Below are 21,494 nucleotides of genomic sequence, written 5' to 3' on the forward strand. Positions count from 1 at the left end.
GTCTAACAGGAACCATTTGTTTGTCCATCTAACAGTTCTCAGATCACTGGGATCATGGATCAGTAGGGTCCCTGTGATCAGTGAACAAAGCCCTCCTCAGTATACCATGTAACCATGGTACTATTTTGTAAGTGTTATCAGGAAGAAAAAGTATGCAATCCCATTGAGACCTAAATGAAGACAGCTAGGTGCTTCAAGGAGTAGGCAGAAATAAAAGACTTACATAATAACTAAAGGAAACAAAGGAAGACCCATCAGTTGACTAGGACCACCATGCCAGTGACTCCGGACAATGGCACATTCATCCCCAAACACAGAACAAGAGTATTGCTGTAAAGACGTTTTGGTCAGATCAGGGTAAAGTAAACAGATATTCTTCTTAAACCCATGAAAATATATATTCAACTTCCCATGTAGTAAGAGAAATATGAAATAAAACCAGAGAAAGTTGGCATTGTCACCTGTCTGTCTGACTGAGTTCCCAAAGACTAACAGCATAGGAATAGATGGGCTTAGAGAAGAGATACTTACGTTCTGCTGTGAGGTGTGTGTGTGTGTGTGTGTGTGGTGTGTGTGTGTGTATAATTGCAGCTATCAGAAATTTGCCAGCATGGACAAGGAGCATGTACTACTCCCTAGTGAGGTGGAGACCACAACTGCTTCATCATCTTCCCATGTTCTGGGGATGACCAAGGTGGCCTTAGTGGCTTCTTTGCGGAGTTGCAGTTTTCAGAGCGCTGTGCCTATCATTGACCATCTTTCCTGTGATGCCCACTTCTGTCTTCCAGTATCACTTCAACCCTTCACAGTCCGTCCTCGTGATGGAAGGTGATGACATTGGGAACATCAACCGAGCCCTCCAGAAGGTGTCCTACATCAACTCCAGGCAGTTCCCAACAGCAGGGGTCCGGCGCCTCAGACTCTCTTCCAAAGTCCAGTGAGTGACAGCCAAGCAGCCTAGGCCCAGCTGAGGCTGAGACAGTGGTCCCTTGGGAATGTTCCTTTGCAGGCAGGGCTTCTCTTACCCCACTCTCCTCAACTCTGCTGTTGGGAAGATGCTTCAGGGACCTGCGCTCTCCTTTTGCTTTCTTAAGGAAAACATTAGGTAGTGTCACCAATTTAAACCTACCTTTCCGTATTTTATCCCACAATTAATCTGATGCCTAGAAAGGCCTGATTTCTATACATTCTCCAACAGCTAGGTCTAAAATGGTCTGATATAAGGGCATAGCACCTAGCACATGGTAGGTGCTTGATAAATATTTATTAAATTTGATTAAATTAACTAACTTTGCTTTGTAGAATTCCTAAATACTATGGGCAAGCCATAGGAAGAGAAAGCATGGTTCTTGTCCCCCAGGGAGCAGATTTCAATTAACAAAATGAGATTACTGAAGTTTTTGATAGTTTACTTGAAGCGTTGATACATCACTTCCCAGACATGGCAGCTACTTGAGATGACTGCTAGGTAAGGGTCCGCAGGGAGACTCTCAGGAGATGGAAATATAGTCACTAAGAAACTGGGTTAGAAAAGCTCAAGGGAAAGGACCACAGGGATGAGTCTGCTGACTGTTGCATTTCTGGACCTGAAAGAGATGCCAGCTGCAGGAAGCAACGCTCAGCAGAGGGATGAAAATGTGTCCCCACTCCAGAGGCTAAGGTTAGGTGTAGGCACCACTGAGTCAGCTCCAAAGTCAGTAAAGAAGAGGGAAGAGACTGCCCAGAGTCCGTCACTGAGACCTACTGTCCACTGTGAGGATTGGGAGCCCATTGGGTAACAGGAAGCTGGGCTGGGAACCTGCAGTAGCTCCCAAACTCAGCATCTAACCTAGAGTGTGGAAGAGATAAAAACTCCATCTCCTCAGGGGACTTACACAAACTACCCTTCCTTCTTCCCCTGGGGACCTTCTCTCAGCATACAGGATGATGGCTGCCTCTATGGGGATAGAGCCTAAATGTCTAGAATACACAATTGGTCTAGGCAGTGCTCACTGGTTTTGCCCAAGTCTTTGGAGTCAATGATAATGGAGAGTATCGATGACTTGTAGGCTTCAGTGAACCTAATGAGAAAGCTTAGACTTTACTGGATTCAAATCAGGATGCAAGCTCTGGGCAGCAGCTGTTTTGAGGGTCTTTTTAACTAGCCATTACTAGTACAGGGTGATCATTGCTCTCCCGATTGTGTGGATAAGAAGCTAAAGTACAAAGCAATGAACTAGACAGGAGTGGCAAGCAGGGCATGGATCCTCATCTCTCCCCCTTCCAAACCTTACCAGATGCTTGTGTATCAGTGCACTAGCATAAATTAATATAACTGCTTTAGCCTGCCCTCACCCATAGAAGAGGTGTGCTTCTGTGATACCACCACAGACAGAACACAAGCTTATTTATTTATTTATTTATTTATTTATTTATTTATTTATTTATTAAAGATTTCTGTCTCCTCCCCACCACCGCCTCCCATTTCCCTCCCCCTCCCCCAACCAACTCCCCCTTTCTCATCAGCCCAAAGAGCAGTCAGGGTTCCCTGCCCTGTGGGGAGTCCAAGGACCTCCCACCTCCTTCCAGGTCTAGTAAGGTGAACATCCAAACAGCCTAGGCTCCCACAAAGCCAGTATGTGCAGTAGGATCAAAACCCAGTGCCATTGTTCTTGACTTCTCAGCAGTCCTCATTGTCTGCTATGTTCAGCAAGTCCGGTTTTATCCCATGCTTTTTCAGATCCAGTCCAGCTGGCCTTGGTGAGTTCCCGATAGAACATCCCCATTGTCTCAGTGTGTGGGTGCACCCCTCGCAGTCCTGAGTTCCTTGCTCGAGAACACAAGCATATTTATAGCAGGAGAATTTAGCCCTGGGCTCTCATTTCATAAAATGGCCATAGCCAACCAGGCAACAATTCCCTTACCAAATCCTAATGTACAAAAGCAAACAGTTGCTTTCTAATTAATGTTACTTTGCTAAAAGAATGAAAGCTTTAATGGCAACTTGTTGCTAGTATTGAAAAGTCCCATCCCTTCCAGGAGCCAGTCTTTTACATCCCTGCATTGTTAATGGTTGGGGTATTAATGTGGCTTTACATGTGAAGGTCTGCTGCCGCCCTCAGAGATCCCTAACATCCAGGACACCTTGACAAGGACGGGAGGTGGCAGTCATTGCCCACGGCTCTGGACCGGATGGTTTAAATCATCAGCTGACCAGGGCCATGACTGGAGATGTCTTTCCAGGTGCTTTGGGGAAGATGTGTGCATCAGCATCCCAGATGTGGACGCCTACATCATGGTCCTGCAGGCCATCGAGCCCCAGATCACCCTCCAGGGAACAGAGCGCTTCTGGAGACCGGCTGCCCAGTTTGAAAGTGCCAGAGGAGTGACTCTATTCCCTGACATCAAGATTGTGAGCAGCTTTGCCAAAACGGAAGCCTCTGGGGACACGAGAGCCACAGGCACAGGTGCATATGGGGCCACGGGGAGGGTGGAGTATAATGATATGCATCAGGATAACCACACTTCTCACCCATGGCAGGATGATGTATAACAGGAAAGATCAAACAAAGCTAGAAACACTCATGATGAGCAGGACAGAGACAGGCAACTCACCAGAGTGTAGCACACCCATGTTAGTGACAGGAAGCAAGAAGGAATCTACTTGTGCTACATGTTAAGTGAGAAGCGACACGAAGACTTAGCAGTACCCATGTAGCATGATCAGAGCCGTGTAAGAAAGAGATGCCCAGAAGAAAAGATACTTGGTGCTAACACAGGGTCCCCCGAGAAGCACGGAGAGAGACAATTTGCCTTCCCTTTTCTGTGACTGCACAAATGCCCTGGAGTGGGTTTGTATTTTTTTCCATCATCAGAAGAAGCACTAACGGTGTGCAAAGGATAGAGCCCGGCTCTGCATTTCCATATACACCACACAAGGCTGGGGCTCACTCGGCAAATATGACTGAGCTCTCGGGGAACTCCCAGGTTGTAATTCCCACCAGTTTCATTATTAGGGCTGTTGCTGAGGGAAGGATTAGTTTTCATTCTCTGCTTGGGAGAAACACTCCGTTACACAGAAAGCAAGAGCATATGCTGGATGCAGACAAAAGGAAAGAAGCCCACAGAGAGAGTCTGCAGAGAGGAAGGAAGGGAGCCTTCCTTTTGCAACTCAGAGAGACTCAGCATCACGGGGCAATGCTTGTCTGAGAACAGTCCTTCAAAGCCTCCTCCAGAAGCATGGTTTCAACCCCCTCCCCCATCCAAAGCCGCTGCTAATGATGTGCTGGTACCAGTAGGCCTGAGTCCCTGAAGAGCTGCTTCTATAATAATCCCAATTACCCACCGTCTTGAACCACACTGGTCCCCCGTGATTAGGTTCTCAAGGGGCAGACCTCCTGAATGCCTAAAAATAGTTGGTATTTCACACCTGGCCAGCCAGGGTGGTTTCTGAGTTACATGCCAAGGTGCATTAAGTCAGGTGACCCTTCCCTCCTCTGTTGTACTCATTTGTGGCTAAAATCGGACTGAGAAAAAGAAGGCCTGCTGACTTCAGTGGTCACAGCCCAAGAGCATTGAGCTTTGCGGCAGCAGATACCCGCACACAGCAAGGCGGGGGGGGGGGGGGGCGGGGGAGCAGTTAACTGGGTCCACACTTCGCCTTCTATTTATGAGAGGTGCAGGCAGAGCACACAGCCCGGTGCCCGAGAGCTATTATTAGTACTTCTACATTTCTACACTTACTGTTGAAATAGTCATTTTTACGAGACTCGTAAATGAGCAGGCCAACTGCATTTGCTACCAGGCCACAGTGACAGGTTCCAGGGTCATCTTCTGCCCCCCACTGGCGCATATACACATATACTCATGGCCATTCCTATTTATGCAGGAGCACACAGCTACATACTCAATACCCCCAGCACATATATGTTTCCATGCTTCTGTCTACTTGGCTCCCTTGTACCCATCTCTGTTCTGACCCCTGCTATCGACTGTTTGCAATGATCTCATTCAACACAACTTCTGAAATGTTCTGCTCATCCCCACGTGACTCCCAGACTGAGATGCCTAAGGCTGGGGCTTCCCTCCAGCTCTCTTTAGTAGATGTAGCTCTTGGTGGTGAATTACCTGTTTGTTCAACCAGACCAGAAAATCCTGGAGGGCTCAGTCGTGAGTGATTCCACTCAGGGCTCCTAACCCAGCAGTCCCTTCGACACAGTGGACCCGGGAACGAAGGGATAGAAGATAATGCCATGGGGAAATAACCATGAGGTAGCAACCAGGACACACACCTGCCTAGTGCGACTCTAGCCAGTCGTATTATGAGGAAGGTGACCTAACTCCACCTGATAGGAAGCTAGAAAACACCTGGCAGAGATTTGAAATTGCACATTCACTTCTGCTAACAATTGACCTCAGTGTTAATGTAGATTATTGTGCTTTTATATATTGCTAGTAACACAAGGAACCATTGTGGTTGGCTAACAGTAAAAACTTAGGCACGGAGAAACTCTAATAATATGTAGCTAATGAGAACAAAACTATTTTAGGTACCACTGGAATTTTTTAATGAAAATAATTGCCTTGTCCTTTGAATGTCTTTTTAAACATTTGTATTGTTATAGATACCAATAATATTTGAAGATGTAGCCTTAGAAGTTACAAGTTTCCAAGTTATAGGGCCAGAACAGCACACTCTATCACATACTCTCTGTGTGACTTTGGGCAACTACCCCCCTCCACTTCTTCGAGCATCTATGCCCCCAGTGATGGACTGTGGATAGTACTAGTGTCTATTATCCTTGCACTGTGCCTGGCACACAGCATCCATTCCATAAGTAGCCAACACCTTTGTCTTTAAATGGGATTTATAGTTAAGACTGCCAATACATTGATATTTCCTGCAGAAATTTGGAGTCATAAAATCAGGCAAGGACCACCATACTGACCAGCTTGCTAATGTGCTCCTGTGAGAGCATATGAACTAATCAATTTGCTCTAATTTATTAATTATTAATTAACTTTTGCTTATATCTTGTGGAATCTGGTGATGATTAATGAACAAGCCATTTCTGTTTGAGTAAAGCATAGAGGCTGCTTCATGGCAGTTCCTGTGTCAGATTCTAAATAAGTTTCTTCCCTTGAGATCCTCGGAGCCTGGTGTGGGCATACACACTCATGCGTGGAAGCTCTAGAATGCATGTATGCATGTGCATGTGCATGCACATGTGTGCATGCAGACACACACACAATCCACATGGAAAAAGCACACGAGTTTGATGAAGAGCCACTTAGTTCTTCCCAAATGCAAACTGTGGCTATGACCTATAATGTCCCCCCTGATGAGGAAACTGAGTAATATATGGCTCCTCAAAGACACATGCCTTCTCCCCACTAACTCACGCCACCTTCTTGAAGATGCCCTGATGCTTGAGCAATGGGTGTGGCTAACGGGGCTGCATGCTCCCTTCTCCTGTCCCACCTGGATGTGCAAGCAGTAACAGAGGAGGTGTCGAGGTGAGCAAGAGCTCTCAGTGCTGGTGTTTCTCATGCACCCTCCTTCCTGCAGCCCCCAAATCGTCAGTCTTGGAAGAAATGCTACACAACTTGGATTTCTGTGACATTTTGGTACTTGGAGGGGACCTGGATCCGAGACATGAGTGCTTGGAGCTCAACCACAGTGAGCTTCACCAACGACACCTAGATGCCACGAACTCTACGGCAGGCTACTCCATCTATGGTAAGGTCCCACACAGCCCCTCTGCTCAGTGTTGTGTCCTCAACCACAGTGAGCTTCACCAATGACCGCTAGATGCCACTATCTCTACGGCCAGCTACTCTATCTATTTACAGTAAGGTCCCACACTCCCTCTGCTCAGTGGTGTGCTCTCAGAACAGCCTTGTCAAGGGACACTGGCTATCATAGCATCTGGGGATGGGGTGCATCGTGCAGTCCTAGGGGTCAAGTGGAAATTCTTATGTTTCTAGCCTTTACTTTCTAGAGTAACTCCACCCTCTGGGAAAACTGTACCTTATCGTTATTCTTTGAGAATCTGTAGAAACTGAGAGAGGGACTTTACTTTGTGATCCCAGAAAATGCCTCAGCTACGTTTGGCAGACTGGGGCCAAACATTCCAGTCATAAACTAGTCTACATGGAAACTCTTTGGATTGGTTTCATCTTTGAAGCTTCTGCTTCTGCTCCTTTTCCATCCATAAGTGCTCTGACTTTTACCCGAAATTCACAGCCCTGACGGCATCAGTCTGTCTCCTATGCCTACAGTTCCCCCTTCTCTTTTTCCTCCTGACAGTAGGTATGGTCTCTTTGTGCAGGTGTAGGGTCCATGAGCCGCTACGAGCAAGTGCTGCACCATCTCCGTTACCGCAACTGGCATCCGACTTCCCTTGAGACCCGGAGGTTCCGGATCAAGTGTTCAGAACTCAATGGGCGTTACACTAGCAATGAGTTCAACCTGGAGGTGAGTGTATCCTGCCATTGTTAGGGGAGGCCGGACCCACCTGCACGTTGCCTCATTCATTCAGAGAAATATCTCAACCTCCTGCTTGCGTCTCTCCTTGCTCTTCCCAGGTCAGTGTCCTCCATGAAGTCAGAGTCTCTGATAAGGAGCACGTCAACCACCTTGTTGTGCAGCCACCCTTCCTCCAGTCTGTCCATCACCCTGAGTCCCGGACTAGTATCCAACGCAGCTCAGGTAGGACATTCGATGGCAATTCAGACAGTCACTAAGCAGACAGTTATATTGTAGCTCCCAAAGGTGCTCGGAGCTGAGGAAGGGACTCCTGTGGGGCAACTACAAACCCTCTCTCTGAACACATCTGCTTTCAACAGGGAGTCAATCAACTAAGCAAGGAGTTTCATGCAACCCGTAATGACAGAGATGGGTAGAAAGGGCTGAGACGTTATGTTAGTCATTTCAGGGCCAACTCAACAGCTTTCCATGAACCGCTTCCACACTTAGCATATTCAAAGTCATCTGCCCATGCCTTTGCTTGAGTGCTTGCTGTATTGTGTCACCGTCTGGTCGCACACATATTCCTACTAAATTTTATAGTGCCTAACTCAGAGGAAACCTCCATACAATTTGAGGAGAAAAGCCATGAGTAAAAGAGAATCTACATTTATTGAATGCCTACTGTGTGCCTCTGTAGACGCTCACAGAGATTATCTTCCTTACTCTTCACAATTACCATAGCAGAGCCGGTGTAACATCTAACACACATGGATGAAAGTATATCCCAGGCATAGTGAGATAAGGCCCCAGAACCCTATGACTGAGAAACTGGAGGGAAGATTTTATTGTGAACACAGATGTCTTGTTCTTTGGAAGAATGAGTGATTGCTTTGATCATCATGTTATTTTGGTTCCTTTTTTGTTTCAGTGGTCCCGAGCATCGCCACAGTGGTCATCATTATCTCCGTGTGCATGCTGGTGTTCGTTGTGGCCATGGGTGTCTACCGAGTCCGAATTGCCCACCAGCATTTTCTCCAAGAGACCGAGGCCGCCAAAGAGGCTGAGATGGATTGGGATGACTCGGCCCTGACGATCACAGTCAACCCTATGGAGGTGATACTCTCTGGGATGTGGGCTTGGGGTGGGGGTGGGGGCTTCTCCTGCTGATTGACTGGGCTCGTCTTCTGCCCCGATCCTGGATCCAGACTCCTCCTAGTCTAATGAGTCCCATTTCCAGTGATTCTCCCATCTCTGCTTCTTCAGTCCTCTCGACATGAGCAAGCCCTATTTCCCTATGAACTGTGTTCTCTAATTTAAAATGTGCCATCTTTCTTATCCCACAAACATAGCTAGAATTTTCTTAAAGCCAGTAGCCATTCAGTGTCTATTCCTCTCCCCCACTGTCGTTCAGAGCTGACGAACACTCAGGAATTTAATATTGAACTCTTGATTAGTTAACAGTGCAAATTAGGTGGCCTACAGAGCTCACTTACAGGCTTGGAATAAGTTAAAACAAAAGCTCAGCAACAACACCTGCTGTTTAATAAGGGCCCCTTTAGCTAGACACTGCAACAGATGGTCTGTATACCTAAGCACCATGTGAAGTGGGAAGCATCACCCTCATTTACCAAGGTGAGAGCTGAGGCTGAGAGAAGGGTGGTACCATGTTCAAATGCATGCAGCCAGCATTCAAAGTCAAGGCAGTAAAATTCTGAAGCTCCCTGGATTTCGGTTGTCCGGGAGCCCCCAGAAGGCATCTATGACCATGTGAGGGGGCTGGTCTATATATCTTCCTATCATTCCTTTGGCACACAGATGCCGAGTCTGGAAGACACAAGCCCAGAGAAAGTCATAGGGAAATAATAGAGATGATCGTTGCTGACTGGTTCCAGTTCTACTCACAGCTCATCCCCTGCTCCTGTTTCACGGCCAGCATGGCACGATTTCTTTAAGTATGCGCTTCCATCCTCAAAGAGACTAACTTTAAGTGTAAGAAGCAGGAGCAATCTGAGGAGCAAACAGTGTGCCTCAAAGGGGCGGACCCAGTAAGACCAGCTCTTGCTGAAGCTCTAATGTGTAGACTCTTGGGGGCCTGCCATTCAAGAAAATAGCTATCATTAGGGGACACTAACATAAGGAAAACCTTGTAGGAAGGGTTTGGAGGAGACAGATATGGACAGAAGATAATCTAAAGAGCCACAGATAATCTATGTAGCCACACAAGGCAACATATCGCTCATGGCCTGAATTGCCAACTCAAAACATAAACCCAGAAAAAAAGGATGTTGCTGCAATCACCACAAAGCTGTCAGAAGGGAAAACGGAACTGGGGAGGGTAGCGTGCAGTTTTAATTCACAAATTATGGCATAAGGAGGCAGGCAGGGAAAGTGAGGACCTAAACTGGCCTTTGCAAAAGAATAGTTTCTCATTACAGTATACCGCACCTTGGCTTAGACAACCTTCTATTTCCAGGGATACGAGGTTCCCACATGGAAAGGTGTCCAAGATTAAGCATGATTGTACCCCTGGGAAGCAAACAGTTAAGAACGGAAAGTTCTAATTAAAGGATCTGAAAGATTCAGTAGGTGACGTTGTTGGTTAAATGCCCATCTCGTCCGTGACACTAATATGTTACCTTGACTATGTGTCCTGGGATTTGCTGCTATTATAGACCTTTATCTGACTTTCTGAGTTTCCTCTACCAAGTCTCTTTCCCAGAGATCCTATCTAGGCAGGGTAAGGGGCTTAGCTTTGAGTTAAATGAATCCCAAGAGTCTGAAGTCGTTGTTGCACAGAGTTCCCAGGGGACCCTGTCCAGTCCTTGATGCGTATTTCATTTGTCCTTGGCGTCCAGAAACACGAAGGACCAGGGCGTGGGGAAGATGAGACTGAAGGAGAGGAAGAAGAGGAAGCAGAGGAAGGCGTGAGCTCCAGCAGCAGCGGCTCTGACGACAGTGAAGAGGAAGAGGAGGAAGGCACGGGCAGAGGCAGACATGGGCAGAGCGGCACGAGGCAAGCCCAGCTAGAGTGGGATGATTCCACTCTCCCCTACTAGCTCCCGCAGCTCTGCTGACCACCCTGTGTGCCCCTTTTGTAAAGCCCAACCCAATGTATACCCAAGCCTGTCACACTCACCTCTGATTTCTATGACAGGTCTGGGAAGGCCATCGGCTTCCCCGAATCTGCCCTCTGTGGTTTGGGTACTGCCGGTGTTCCCAGCCGTAGGGCAGTTCCAAGAGCCCAGTGTCACCATCAGTGAGGACTTCAGGATGGTTCCATTGTCCTGTAGCCCTCACTGCCCTGGGCTCACCCAGAATCCTGTCACTCACCCAGTCTACAGAGTTCTGAACACGTTCTTTTCTGCAGGGGAGAAGTCCACCTTTGTCACTTACCACCCCGAAGTTAGTGTTCTCAGACTCCTTGGGTTGTTACTCACTGTGTATGTACTTAACTAAACAGCCTTTCTCCACCTACACCAGCAGGTCCTCCCTAGGTTTGGTCTCCAGGTTGCTTTTTACAGGGAGGGCAATGGAATCTCATAAACCTAAGGTCTTAGAGCTGAAGAACTGAAAAGAAAGCCTTTGTTGAAGCAGAATTGAGTTTCCAGGGAAGGGTTCATAGGATACCTGTACATATACAAACACCACACACAAACACACACTTACACATACATACACACACACACACACAAAGTTCCTAGCTTTGAGAGCCTTTTCTTTTTACTTCTTTCTAAGACTACATAAACTAGTATAAAAAGTTCAAAACCAAAAGTCAGTTGGTCTTTGACCATAAGTAGTGTGGATCCTCATCAAAGGGCTTACTGACCAGCGTTCGGACCTGCCTGGGGATGCCTGGGTAAGTGGGGCGGCCCTGTCGGGGGCTATCACCACACAGAACCTCGGGACCCAGGAAGCATGTCACAAGGCACTGCTCGGGTGACAGCTTAAGTTTGGCTGTTGCCAGGAGCCCGAGAAAGGACTAATGGGGTGACTCAGCAAGGTTCATAGTGGCTGGAAATCTGCTTTGACAGGGGGTTGGTATGGTTGGACTCCCCTAGATAAGGGCAGCCTTAAGGTTGACAAGGCTGCCACCACCTAGCCTGTGGTCCTTTATCTCCTAGGTGACTGTTTTCTCTCGAGGAAATAACATCATTTTCAGATGTAGTGGAACAAATATGTGCTCTCGCAGTCTGCGATGGAAGTTGGAAAATTTAACTGCTAGGAATTCAAAGCGTATTCATGATAATAGCAGCTGCCTCTTTCTTTTTCTCATAAAAGGAGGGACGCTTTGAATAGGGGGCAAATATATCAAAACCCTAATTTCTTGTTTCTTTTTCTTATTTTAATAAGGAAGACTTTTCCATCCCCATTCTAACATGGGCACTTCGTGAGGAGAATTGTTGCTATAGTAACTAGTGGACAATCTTTTGTGGCCAAGAGAATAGCAGGCAAGAATGAAGGCTGTGGCAAGGGCCCCACAAGGCTTTGAAAACATGTTTGCTCCAAACACCTTGAGCTCCCCTTGTTCTCAGTCTGTTTAGGCCATCCTCCTCATCCCACTCTTCCCCAGGCCCATCCCAAATTGACTCGGTCCCCGTCCACCGTCAGTTTCTCGTCACATAACTTTGGGGTTCAACTAACTATTCCCCCATACCATTCAACAGAACATTCGGAGAGTGGCTGTGACTGATGTCGTCCAGTCCTCTGCTCAGCCCTCTGGGCAGTGAGGATCCATGCCAGGTCTCCGCCCCCTTCCAGCTGGAGAGATCTACCGCATGCTATAGCTCCGTCTCCTGGGGCGTTTCACGCACACCTTCCCTTTCTTGAGCCTCCAAGTAACTTTGGGAAATATTTGAGAAATCTGCTAGCGGGTATGTTTCTGGGCTGAGTAAACTGAGGCTCAGAGTCAGTGTCCTGCTCAGAGTCTGTTCAGAGGTATAGGCTGTCCTCTGCTCACAGTCCATGGTTCTACTTATGTCTGTATTAACACACGTTCCTGGGTACCCACTATGCGCTAAGTACTCTCCAGTGGGGAGGGCATGAAGCTGAAGGAGACAGGCCTTTCCCCATAGAGGACCTGAGAGTTAACAGAAGACACACAAACAAGTCTGGGAATTACACAGGAGAAAGGAGAAGGAAGTGACAGAAAATGCAGGTTGAACAGGGACACATTTACCAACTCAATCGGTGCCCTAATTTTTCTTTCTTGGAAGAAACTTGAGATTTTATATTCATTGCTGGGAAATAGACACATCTCTCGTGAATTACCCCCAATCAAATGCCCCTTTTCTGTTAAGCACTTTCTGCACATTTACAAGGGGAAAAATCTACAGGACCAGTTAGGGCTTCACAATCCCATTATTTAAATAAAAAGACATTCTTCAGTCAGGCATATTAGGAGCTACTGAATTCTCCCAAAATTATGGCAGTAAAGGGAACACTTTGTATGTTTAAAACCAATCCTTTTTGAATGAGATTTTGATTGCAAATATTTAAGTCTAGGGTTTATGAGAGTGCTTTGTTCTGCTCTGACTTTCCAGTTCCGATTGGGTGGAAAGCTGTTCTCGTGCCCCCGGGCTACCTCTTGTGGCTGCCTTACTCATTCATGGTTAGGTGAACTGCTTGGAGTATTAGAAGACCTTTATGTTTTGTATGATGTGGAGGAGGGGAAAGCAGATGGAGGTTAGGAAGCATTAGGATAAACCAGCAAAGATGTGTCATTGCAGGGGGCATTTGGTGGCTGGACTTATTTGCAGGGAAATGGTGATAACAAGAAACGAAAGCCTTTCCCTCCTCTGGCAGTGCACAAGGTCATTCTCTATGCCAACTCCAAAGCTGAGGCATCTAAATGATGCTACTGGGACCAGAGGCATTTATCCTGTTCCCAACACTCACTTGTTACCTTGGGTAAGATCGAGGAGGGGTTGTAGTCATAAAATAACCAGCTTCAGCAGGCATCCAGGTAAGTGGTAGGTAACGGCATATGCTTCCCACCAGATACTCTGGCCAAAAGTGTAAGATGTTAATCACATTGGCATTTCTCAGGCTCTGTAGGGTGGTTTTTTGAAACCCGAACTCCCAGATGATTTGGACACTCTGTGACTTCTCAGGGACAGATGAGCAGTCAAGGAGAGGCAAACTCAGTCCCAGGAGAAGCAGCTGATTGGTTTGGCCACAGACCAGTCCATTGCTTAGCTGGCCAAATGGACAACCTGAGTCTGCTGTTCAGAGCTTGGAAATAGGTTGAGCCTGAAAACAGGTAGACTGCCATACGCAGGCAACCTAAAAGACAGAGAGGGTGAGAAAAAGGAGGATGAGGTCAGAAGAGACCAGCACTGAGTGGGTTGACCCACTGGAGAAAAGCCATTAAGCCCATTGAAGAAGTCTCTCCAGGAAAGCTGACTGTATTCTAACAGATTTAAACAAATACTATTAGTCTGGCCAAGGCTCTGAGTTACACAGATGCAAAATCTGTGATTTCTGTAAGAACTTTCTTCAATTAGCCATCCGTCCGCCATGCTTAGTTTAGACCATGGGTTCTCAGGTTATCCAGGGAGTCTTCCAGGGACCCTGAGTCTCTACGAAGGCGACCTCTGCTAGTGCCCCCTTCCTGTGCATCAGAGATCAACAGCTTATGTCTGGAAAGATCCAGAAAGGAGAGACTTAGGGCAGTAAACATTTGTTCTCTCTGTTGCTCCTGTTGAGTCCCACCTTATGGCATGAAAGCAGTCACAGACAATACAAACAAAGGGACTTTCCAATTCATTTCTCCATCAGCTTCCCTGGAAAATTGATTTATGACATTGGAAAAAAAAGAGGAAATTTGAACTCCTTGAATTCAATTCATGTCATAAAGCTTTTACTCTCTATATTTCTCATTTCCCACACAAAACTTAGCCTGCAAGACATTGAGAAAACTAGCCACCAGGTAAATCCATGTGAGTACCCACAATCCACAGGAAGTAGCCCTCCATTTCCCAGGAGAAAAACTATACCAGCGTGCCTCTATCAGCTCCCTAGTGGTCGGTGCCTTGAATTGAACAGCTGGAAAACACTAGGCTCTTCCTGAAAACTCCCTTAGAAGTTCACGGAATATTGGAGAAAATGGAAAAAATAAATAAATAAGCGAACCAACAGAAATCCCACTTGTTATTTTTGAACTGATCAAATCAGACAAATATCCCCAAGGGCCAGATGCCTTGGACCCAGGGAACTGGCTAATCACTGAGCACTGACTATCTCCTCTGCTGAAGCAGGAGCTAACTCCCCAGGCTCGGCACCTTCCCAGCAGGGCTCAGTCCATAATGATTTCCAAGCAGAAGTGTTCATTATCTGGGACTGATTTTCATTTCAGCCCTGTTCATGTCTTCGCTCTAAAAATGATCCTAAAGACTTGTGGCTGTTTGAATCAATAGCAACACAATCAGCAGAAAGCCCTACCCGGTACACTTCAAAATTAACCGTCTTCTTGCCTCCGTGACTCGATATTAGCAGCAAAGGAAGGAGTGCCTTTTCTTAATCATCTCCCCACATTGAAATTAATCAGATTGGCTTTTCAAAATAAATAAATAAATATAAATAAAAAAATGGGAGGGAACAAATCTAATTCTTTAGAAGAATTTGCCAGTGAATTGTAGATGATGTTCACATAATATGTAGCCTCTGGGGGTTCCCAGACTCTCCTGCAATGTGCTCAGGCAGTTGCGATGGTGCAGGCGTCTCGATCTGGGCCAGACATTTATCGAGGCTGACAAGCCAAAGCCCTTGGCACGGTTTAATTTTCATGTAACCGCTTTCCATTGTCCAGCTGCAGGGAGAGGAAATGAGCGATGCCAGCTTAGAAGTCAACTCCAGCACCCTCGTTTGACTGTCTTTATTTGTTCTGCGTTAGCTTCCTTCCGACACTGGCAGAAAGGGAGAGTGGGTTTTAGAGGAGCTAGGGCGTAGGAGCCAAGCTTGACTTTGTCCCATGGTAACAAAGGACACAGAAAGGACTTCCACAAGCATCCCAGAGAACAGTCAGATGGCTGCTGTGTCAGTCCGTTAGCCGATGGGAGTCTCTGTGGTTGTGTTCAACCAATTCAGCAAGTCCTCTCTGAGCACCCGTGAGGGCTAGACTCAAAGATGGGGCATGGGGAAGAGAGATTGAATGAAACAGAGACTTGCTCGTGAGGATCCCCGGTCTTGTATGCCAGAGGCGTCCACAAGCGGTTAGGACGGTCAGGGGTAGAATATAATTGCTTTGCAGTCACCTGCTTGAAGTTAGATGGCAGGAAAGATCCTAGGGGTGCTGAAGGGCCTCCATGAAAAGACAGAGAAGATCTTTAGGGAAGTGAGCACTGTGCTCTGCAATGCTCTTTCATTATCAGGGTTTAGATCACTTATAGAAGAAAGCCTTTCCCTCCATGCCCAAATAATATGACTGATGGCTGAGATTTGGTAAAACTAAGACAGAGGACGTCCTTACATAGGAGCCGCAGCCAGGCAGATCGGACAGGTTATGAACCGTTGCTGTGGAGGAAGAGACCAGCGTCTGCTAGCATTGGGAGGGGCTGCTAACAATCCGGAGAAAATAACCAGCTCCTAAGAGGGTCCGAGAGGAAAACAGAGCAGGGCCCCGGTTCACACCCCTGGAGCAATAATTTCAAAAAACCAAGTCCCAATTCCAATTTCTCTCCTCTGCCTGGGTGTGAGGTGATCACTGCCCACATGGCCCTTCTACAGTAAGGGGGGGACACTGCCTAGAAGGGTTGTACTAAAGTCACCCAGCCCCAGGGAGGCCACCTACCCAGCTTGCCCAGTTCCTGGCCTATAAAGCCTGTTCTGTGTGGAAGCAGAGAGACTGCAGGGAGGAGCCCAGGCCACTAGGAGGCCACTTAGCTCTCAGAGTACATCCCGGAGAACAGGGTCCTTCAAGGACACTCCCAGCTTGGTACAGCACTACTCATTGGTAATGAGACTGGGGAACGCAGTCACAAAGCAAACACTAAATTGGATGGGGAATGGATTGCTTCTCTTGGCAGGACAGTAAGCTATGTTACTAAAAATAGAAAAAACCTAACAGTCAAACCAGCAGCTTTACCTACAGTGGGAATCTCATTCCTGTAGTCTAGGTAAGCACCAGGCCCAAACCATTGCCCTTTGCTTGAATGACCAGATACCTGGGCCTGATTTCCAGTATAAGATCTATGGTACAAGCACCATAAACCCTCAGCTGGAATTCCTTACTGTTTTACCAGTTACTGTGCCTGTGACCTAAGTCTACATATTGGAATCTCAGGGTCAAGGTCAGAGGTGAGGGCACATAAGCCAAGAGACCCCGTCCTGCTCAGAAACGTCCCTCCTCACAGATGCTTCCGTGAGCCCCCTAAGGACTCCAAAGGGAACCTGACACTACATATCTTTAAAAAGTTAGAATCTACCTTTTTCATTAAGTAGAAGAAATGGGAGCAGAGGAAAAAACAAATGTAGGACATGCCTGTTATTTACCTGTGGGAAGCAAGAGGAAACCAAGAAGAGGAAATTTTCTTTTACAGCCTGGCCTCTCAGAGTGAAATCCCTGCTGACAACACTTCTGTCCCGACACTGAAGGCAATTTTGTGTTTCCCTTACACACCTGCCATTTGCGAGGAAGGCCTCCGAAAAGGGACGGAACAGAAAAAGATGGAGAGTAGTCCTGAAAGCAGGATGCTCATTGGCAGGTTTGTTCAGGCAGGGCAAGGAGACAAATTACCCTTGGAGCAGGAGATCAGATCCAGCCAGGGTATTAGGGGAGGGTGAGTAATAGAATATCACCCATGGAGAGACCACCCAGGAAGGAGACACATGATGCAGTCAACAAGCAGAATATATGAACCGGTAGTTCTGAGCTAGTGACATGGGAAACCTGAGGTAGCACCACCCCCAGCAGTCACAGTCTACCTTCCCAGAATACCCGAGAAAACAAGACCTTTGGAATCAGTATACACCCTCCCAACTTTTCCTACCTCCACTTGCCTCTTCCCTAAGGCAAGAAAAATAACTCAAGTGTCCCAGGACCCTGGTCCTGTACTGAGGATGTAACCGACCAATGCTGTGCTACATCATGGGCTCAACAGATATTGAGTCAAATAGAGTCCCAGAGATCACCTGGCCTCAGAGTAGGAGGATGGTTTGAAGTCAGATCCCTGCTGGAGAAAGACTCCTCCAGCCCAGTTTCAGTGTTATCATTGTCGTTTGCAAAATCAAGAGTGGGAGAAGAAGGGAAGGGGGAAGGACAGGTGACAGCTGACAGGAAGGGACTTCATCGGACCTGTTGAAGTATCTCCCCAAAGCCAGGAGCAAGCATAGCTAGACCTTGATGAGCCCCATTTGTTCTACCCCATGGGTCACGGAACTGAGGAAATGGAGCCTTAATTTGTTAATAAGCCCAGCTCTTTGCCACTTTCCCACCCCTTTGATCAGCTATGCCGTGGCAGAATTCATCACTGTGAAGCTCAAGTCCCGATAGTCTAATGAGAAGAGGGCAGCAGACAGGGGAGGCTCCAGCATGCAGGTGGTGTGTATTAATCCCAGGAACAAAATCGTGTCGGCTTTAATGTCTGTTTGCTTTTATCTGGGAATGAAAACGCACCTCTGTTACCTGGACTCTTTATACTGAGCATTTTGGGAACAGCCATGGCATGCAAACACGTAACTATTGAGGGTTCTTTTCCCCAGCAGAACGAGCTGTCAGAAGATGAAGTAAAGAGGTAGTATCTATCTGTAAAGGCAGAGAATCAGCCCGCGGGTTTTAGGTTAAGACTCCAGCACTCCTGTGGGAAAGGGATGGGGGTGGACAAGAAGGTAGCCTCTGCCCTCTGGAAGGATTCCTTGGATAGAGGGGAGGGCTAAAGGCATTCAATAGTATCCATGAGTCACATAGCCTAGTAAAATGCATGTGTTCACCTTTGGAGGCAAAAGCGCATCCATTCTGGCTGTCAGGGAATGCTGGGGTGTGGCTCTCACCACTATGCAATTTCCATGATACAAAGGAGCCCTGGAGGGAATATTGATGGCACTCCCACAGGAATACCCCTGAGGGTGGAAACAGAGCCTAAGTTTTGGGGAAAGGAAGTTAGTCATGGCACCCAAGTGAATTGCTTGTAAAGGAAGGAAGAGATGTTGACCAAGAAGGCAATGGAGATGGAGAGGGAACACGTTGATTAGGAGCGACAGTAGGGGGAGCAACCAAGAAGCGAGGGTACTGCTCTGTGTTTACACTTACATTCATGTGTCAAAGGAATCATGGGTAAGTGTAACCATGTAACCACAGAGGCAGTCACTGCAATGGTTTTACAAGTCAGAGCCCCTTGAAGTGGATGACAGATCAATCTACCTACCAGGTTTCCATATGATCTGCTTCCGAGAAAGAGCTGTTGGTGCTCTGAGCTGGACGGGCATGGCTGGGGATTGGAGCAAACTAGGTGGAGAATAGAAAGAAGAAAGCTTATATAGATGCTGGCTGTACCCAAGGAAACCTATAGTTACTAGAGCGGAGTTTGTTATGTTATTGCGTGGGCATTGTAATGTATGTAAGGAGGAGTCATAATGATATGATGGGCCATTAGTTTAAGGAATTAGAATATTAAGTATAAGATACCAGACATAACTAGATGAAGGGATACTGATAATATATATGTATGTACATATATGCATATCTATAAGGTGGAAATGAAATTTATAAAGAGAGGTCATTAGTCCCAACAAATTTTAATCCTCCAGAAGCCTTAGGTTATTCTTATTGTTATTTGCTTTTAGCTCTCAAAACCCTGGAAAAAGCACCTGGAACACAGCAGAAGTCGTAAACATTTGGAAGTGAAGCATGTAGCTTGTCCCTACTTGGTGAAGACAGATCACAAAAACCCATATTGACTGAGCCATACAGAAGCAGGTTGACCACACACTTCTCCTAGCTTACAGAAGCCTTTGTGGTTTCCCATTACTCCACACAGTACTCAGACAGCTACAGACTCTTGGTCTGGATCTCTGGCAGTGAACAGTGACAGTGGCTTGCACACATTTAGAACTCTCTGAATAACACCCGCAATGCTGTTTCTGCAGGATAGAGTCTGCCCACCCTACCATTGTCTCTGCCTTTCCCTATGGACTTGATAGGTACTATTGAATCTGCCGTCTTCAGTCATGATGTTGGGATAAAATATAAAGATTCTGGGTGCAGCCAATCCCAGCCCCTTCTCTCCTCCCAGCCCTAGAGATGATGCCACCATTTAAAAACCTTGTGTGAGAAGCCTGTTTGTTTGAGCCTGTTGAGCCTGTTCCTCAACCTCAGTGATGGGAAAGACCTGAGACAGACAGGCTGCTTGCTCTACTGGAGCCTCTCTGGGGTCCACCCTGCAGAGAGACAGAGCACCCTCATTTATGGATCCCCCCTTCCACCCACTCCTGACTGGGCAGTGGCCATTAGGCCTGTGCAGCTGGAGTGTCTATAGCCAGAGCCAGCTTCACCTGGGGACTGTCCAGCATGTTCTTGGCACACATGTTCTGAGCCACTTCAGCTGTCTCCAAGAATGAATCTTTTTAGTCTACAAATGTATTTACTTGGTTACTATGCTACTCTGTGTGTGTGAGTCTGATACAATGCAAAAGCTTTGAAATGTCTTATTAAAAGGACTTATGAGTTTATAGAAAATTGAATCTAACTTCAGAACAGTGTGTTATGTTGTCGGTCAATAAGGTTGCCCAGCCACAGGGGACCCGAGGAAAACCTTACCCTCCCACTCCTTTCCTTGGTCCCTTCTCCCTGCCTAATTGCCCTACTAGAGTCTAACTGATGCAGAGTGAAGGATGCTGAGAGTGTACATGTACATAAAGATTTAATAGAAAAATAAACTCTGGGAGAATCCGTTGAGTTTCTTCCCACGGCTGTGATCTTATCATGCCCGAATCCCAAACTCTAAATTTCTAACAGTTTCGATTCTTGCAGTTTCTGAGTAATTTGTTAAATGCCTATTCAACACAGAACAGATATTTATTTTCAGCCTTGGCTTGTAAATGCCTACAAACTGATTCATGTTGCTGGTCGTTATGACACTTCTGTGAATTGGTGAATAAATATGATTTTAGAATTTCACAGTAAAGATGACTTCTGAGGGTTTTATTGTCCAGACATGTGGTGGGATGAGAGGCTGAAAACTGCTCCGACTGGATCAGCATAACTGGGGCTCTGAGCTGTATCCACGTGGGTGAGAGAGACCTGGTGAATGTGGCAATGGTTGACCCCATAGGACTTACTTCTGAGCCCCCTGTGATATGAGACCTGAGCCTGGCGGTGTTGTCATGGGAGACGGCTACCGTGGTGATCTCAGCGAGATGGGGTGTTTATTGGAGACCAGCGAATTGCTGGAGCTATGAACCCTGAAGTAGCTTATTCTTCCTGGTAACCATGAGACCCAGAGGAATCCAGACTATTTCCTCAAACAAGAGGTTGTGAGCATGGCCCTGTAGCTGGATTTATCTTTGAGCTGCCAACCAGCTCTCAAATAAAGACATGGAGATTTAATATTAATTATGAATGCTCCGACTTAGCTTAGGCTTGTCCCACTAGCTCTTTTAACTTAAGACCTTGAAATGTCTTCTTAAAAGGACTTAGGAACTTATAGAAAATTGAATCTAACTTCAGAACAGCTACTGCCCCTCTATGTTTTGCCTCAGGGCTTTTTACCCATCTTTTATTCTGTACATCCTACTTCCCTGCTTCCTCTGTGTCTACCTGACTGACCCCTGGAGTCTCCTTGGCATCTCTTTTTCTTTCTTCTTCAAGACGAAATTCCTCTTCCTACTTACTCCCTCTGCCCAGAAATCCGTCTATGTCTCCTTCCTCACTATTGGTCATTCAGCTTTTCATTAGACCAATCAGGTGCCTTAGGCAAGCAAGGTAAAACAGCAACACATCTTTACATAACTAAACAAATGTAAAATATCTTTGCATAGTTAAACAAATATTCTACTACATGGCCCTTCCCCTCTTTTGAGCTGCCCCCTTTTCCCCACGCCTATGTGCCCA

The 21,494-nt window shown here is 46.7% G+C and overlaps 1 protein-coding gene across 2 annotated transcripts in view; it reads left to right on the top strand.

Annotated features, from left to right (window-relative positions):
- Positions 1–20,562, top strand: part of Clstn2 (calsyntenin 2) — a 554,741-nt gene extending 534,179 nt beyond the window's left edge. The window contains exons 11-18 of one of the 2 annotated variants that reach the window (XM_050157230.1): positions 789–937; positions 3,223–3,446; positions 6,548–6,718; positions 7,311–7,456; positions 7,567–7,690; positions 8,379–8,563; positions 10,306–10,463; positions 19,229–20,562. In XM_050157230.1, the coding sequence (XP_050013187.1) occupies positions 789–937; positions 3,223–3,446; positions 6,548–6,718; positions 7,311–7,456; positions 7,567–7,690; positions 8,379–8,563; positions 10,306–10,463; positions 19,229–19,289 (1,218 nt within the window). In that variant the 3' untranslated portion in view covers positions 19,290–20,562. Of the gene's footprint in view, positions 1–788; positions 938–3,222; positions 3,447–6,547; positions 6,719–7,310; positions 7,457–7,566; positions 7,691–8,378; positions 8,564–10,305 lie in introns of both variants that reach the window. The other variant, XM_050157231.1, reaches the window with a different exon arrangement.
- Positions 20,563–21,494: the final 932 nt, after the last annotated feature.

This window comes from Alexandromys fortis, unplaced genomic scaffold (assembly GCF_014885135.2).
Source record: "Alexandromys fortis isolate MF-2015 unplaced genomic scaffold, M_Fortis_MF-2015_v1.1 scaffold_85, whole genome shotgun sequence".
Lineage (NCBI taxonomy): Eukaryota > Metazoa > Chordata > Mammalia > Rodentia > Cricetidae > Alexandromys > Alexandromys fortis.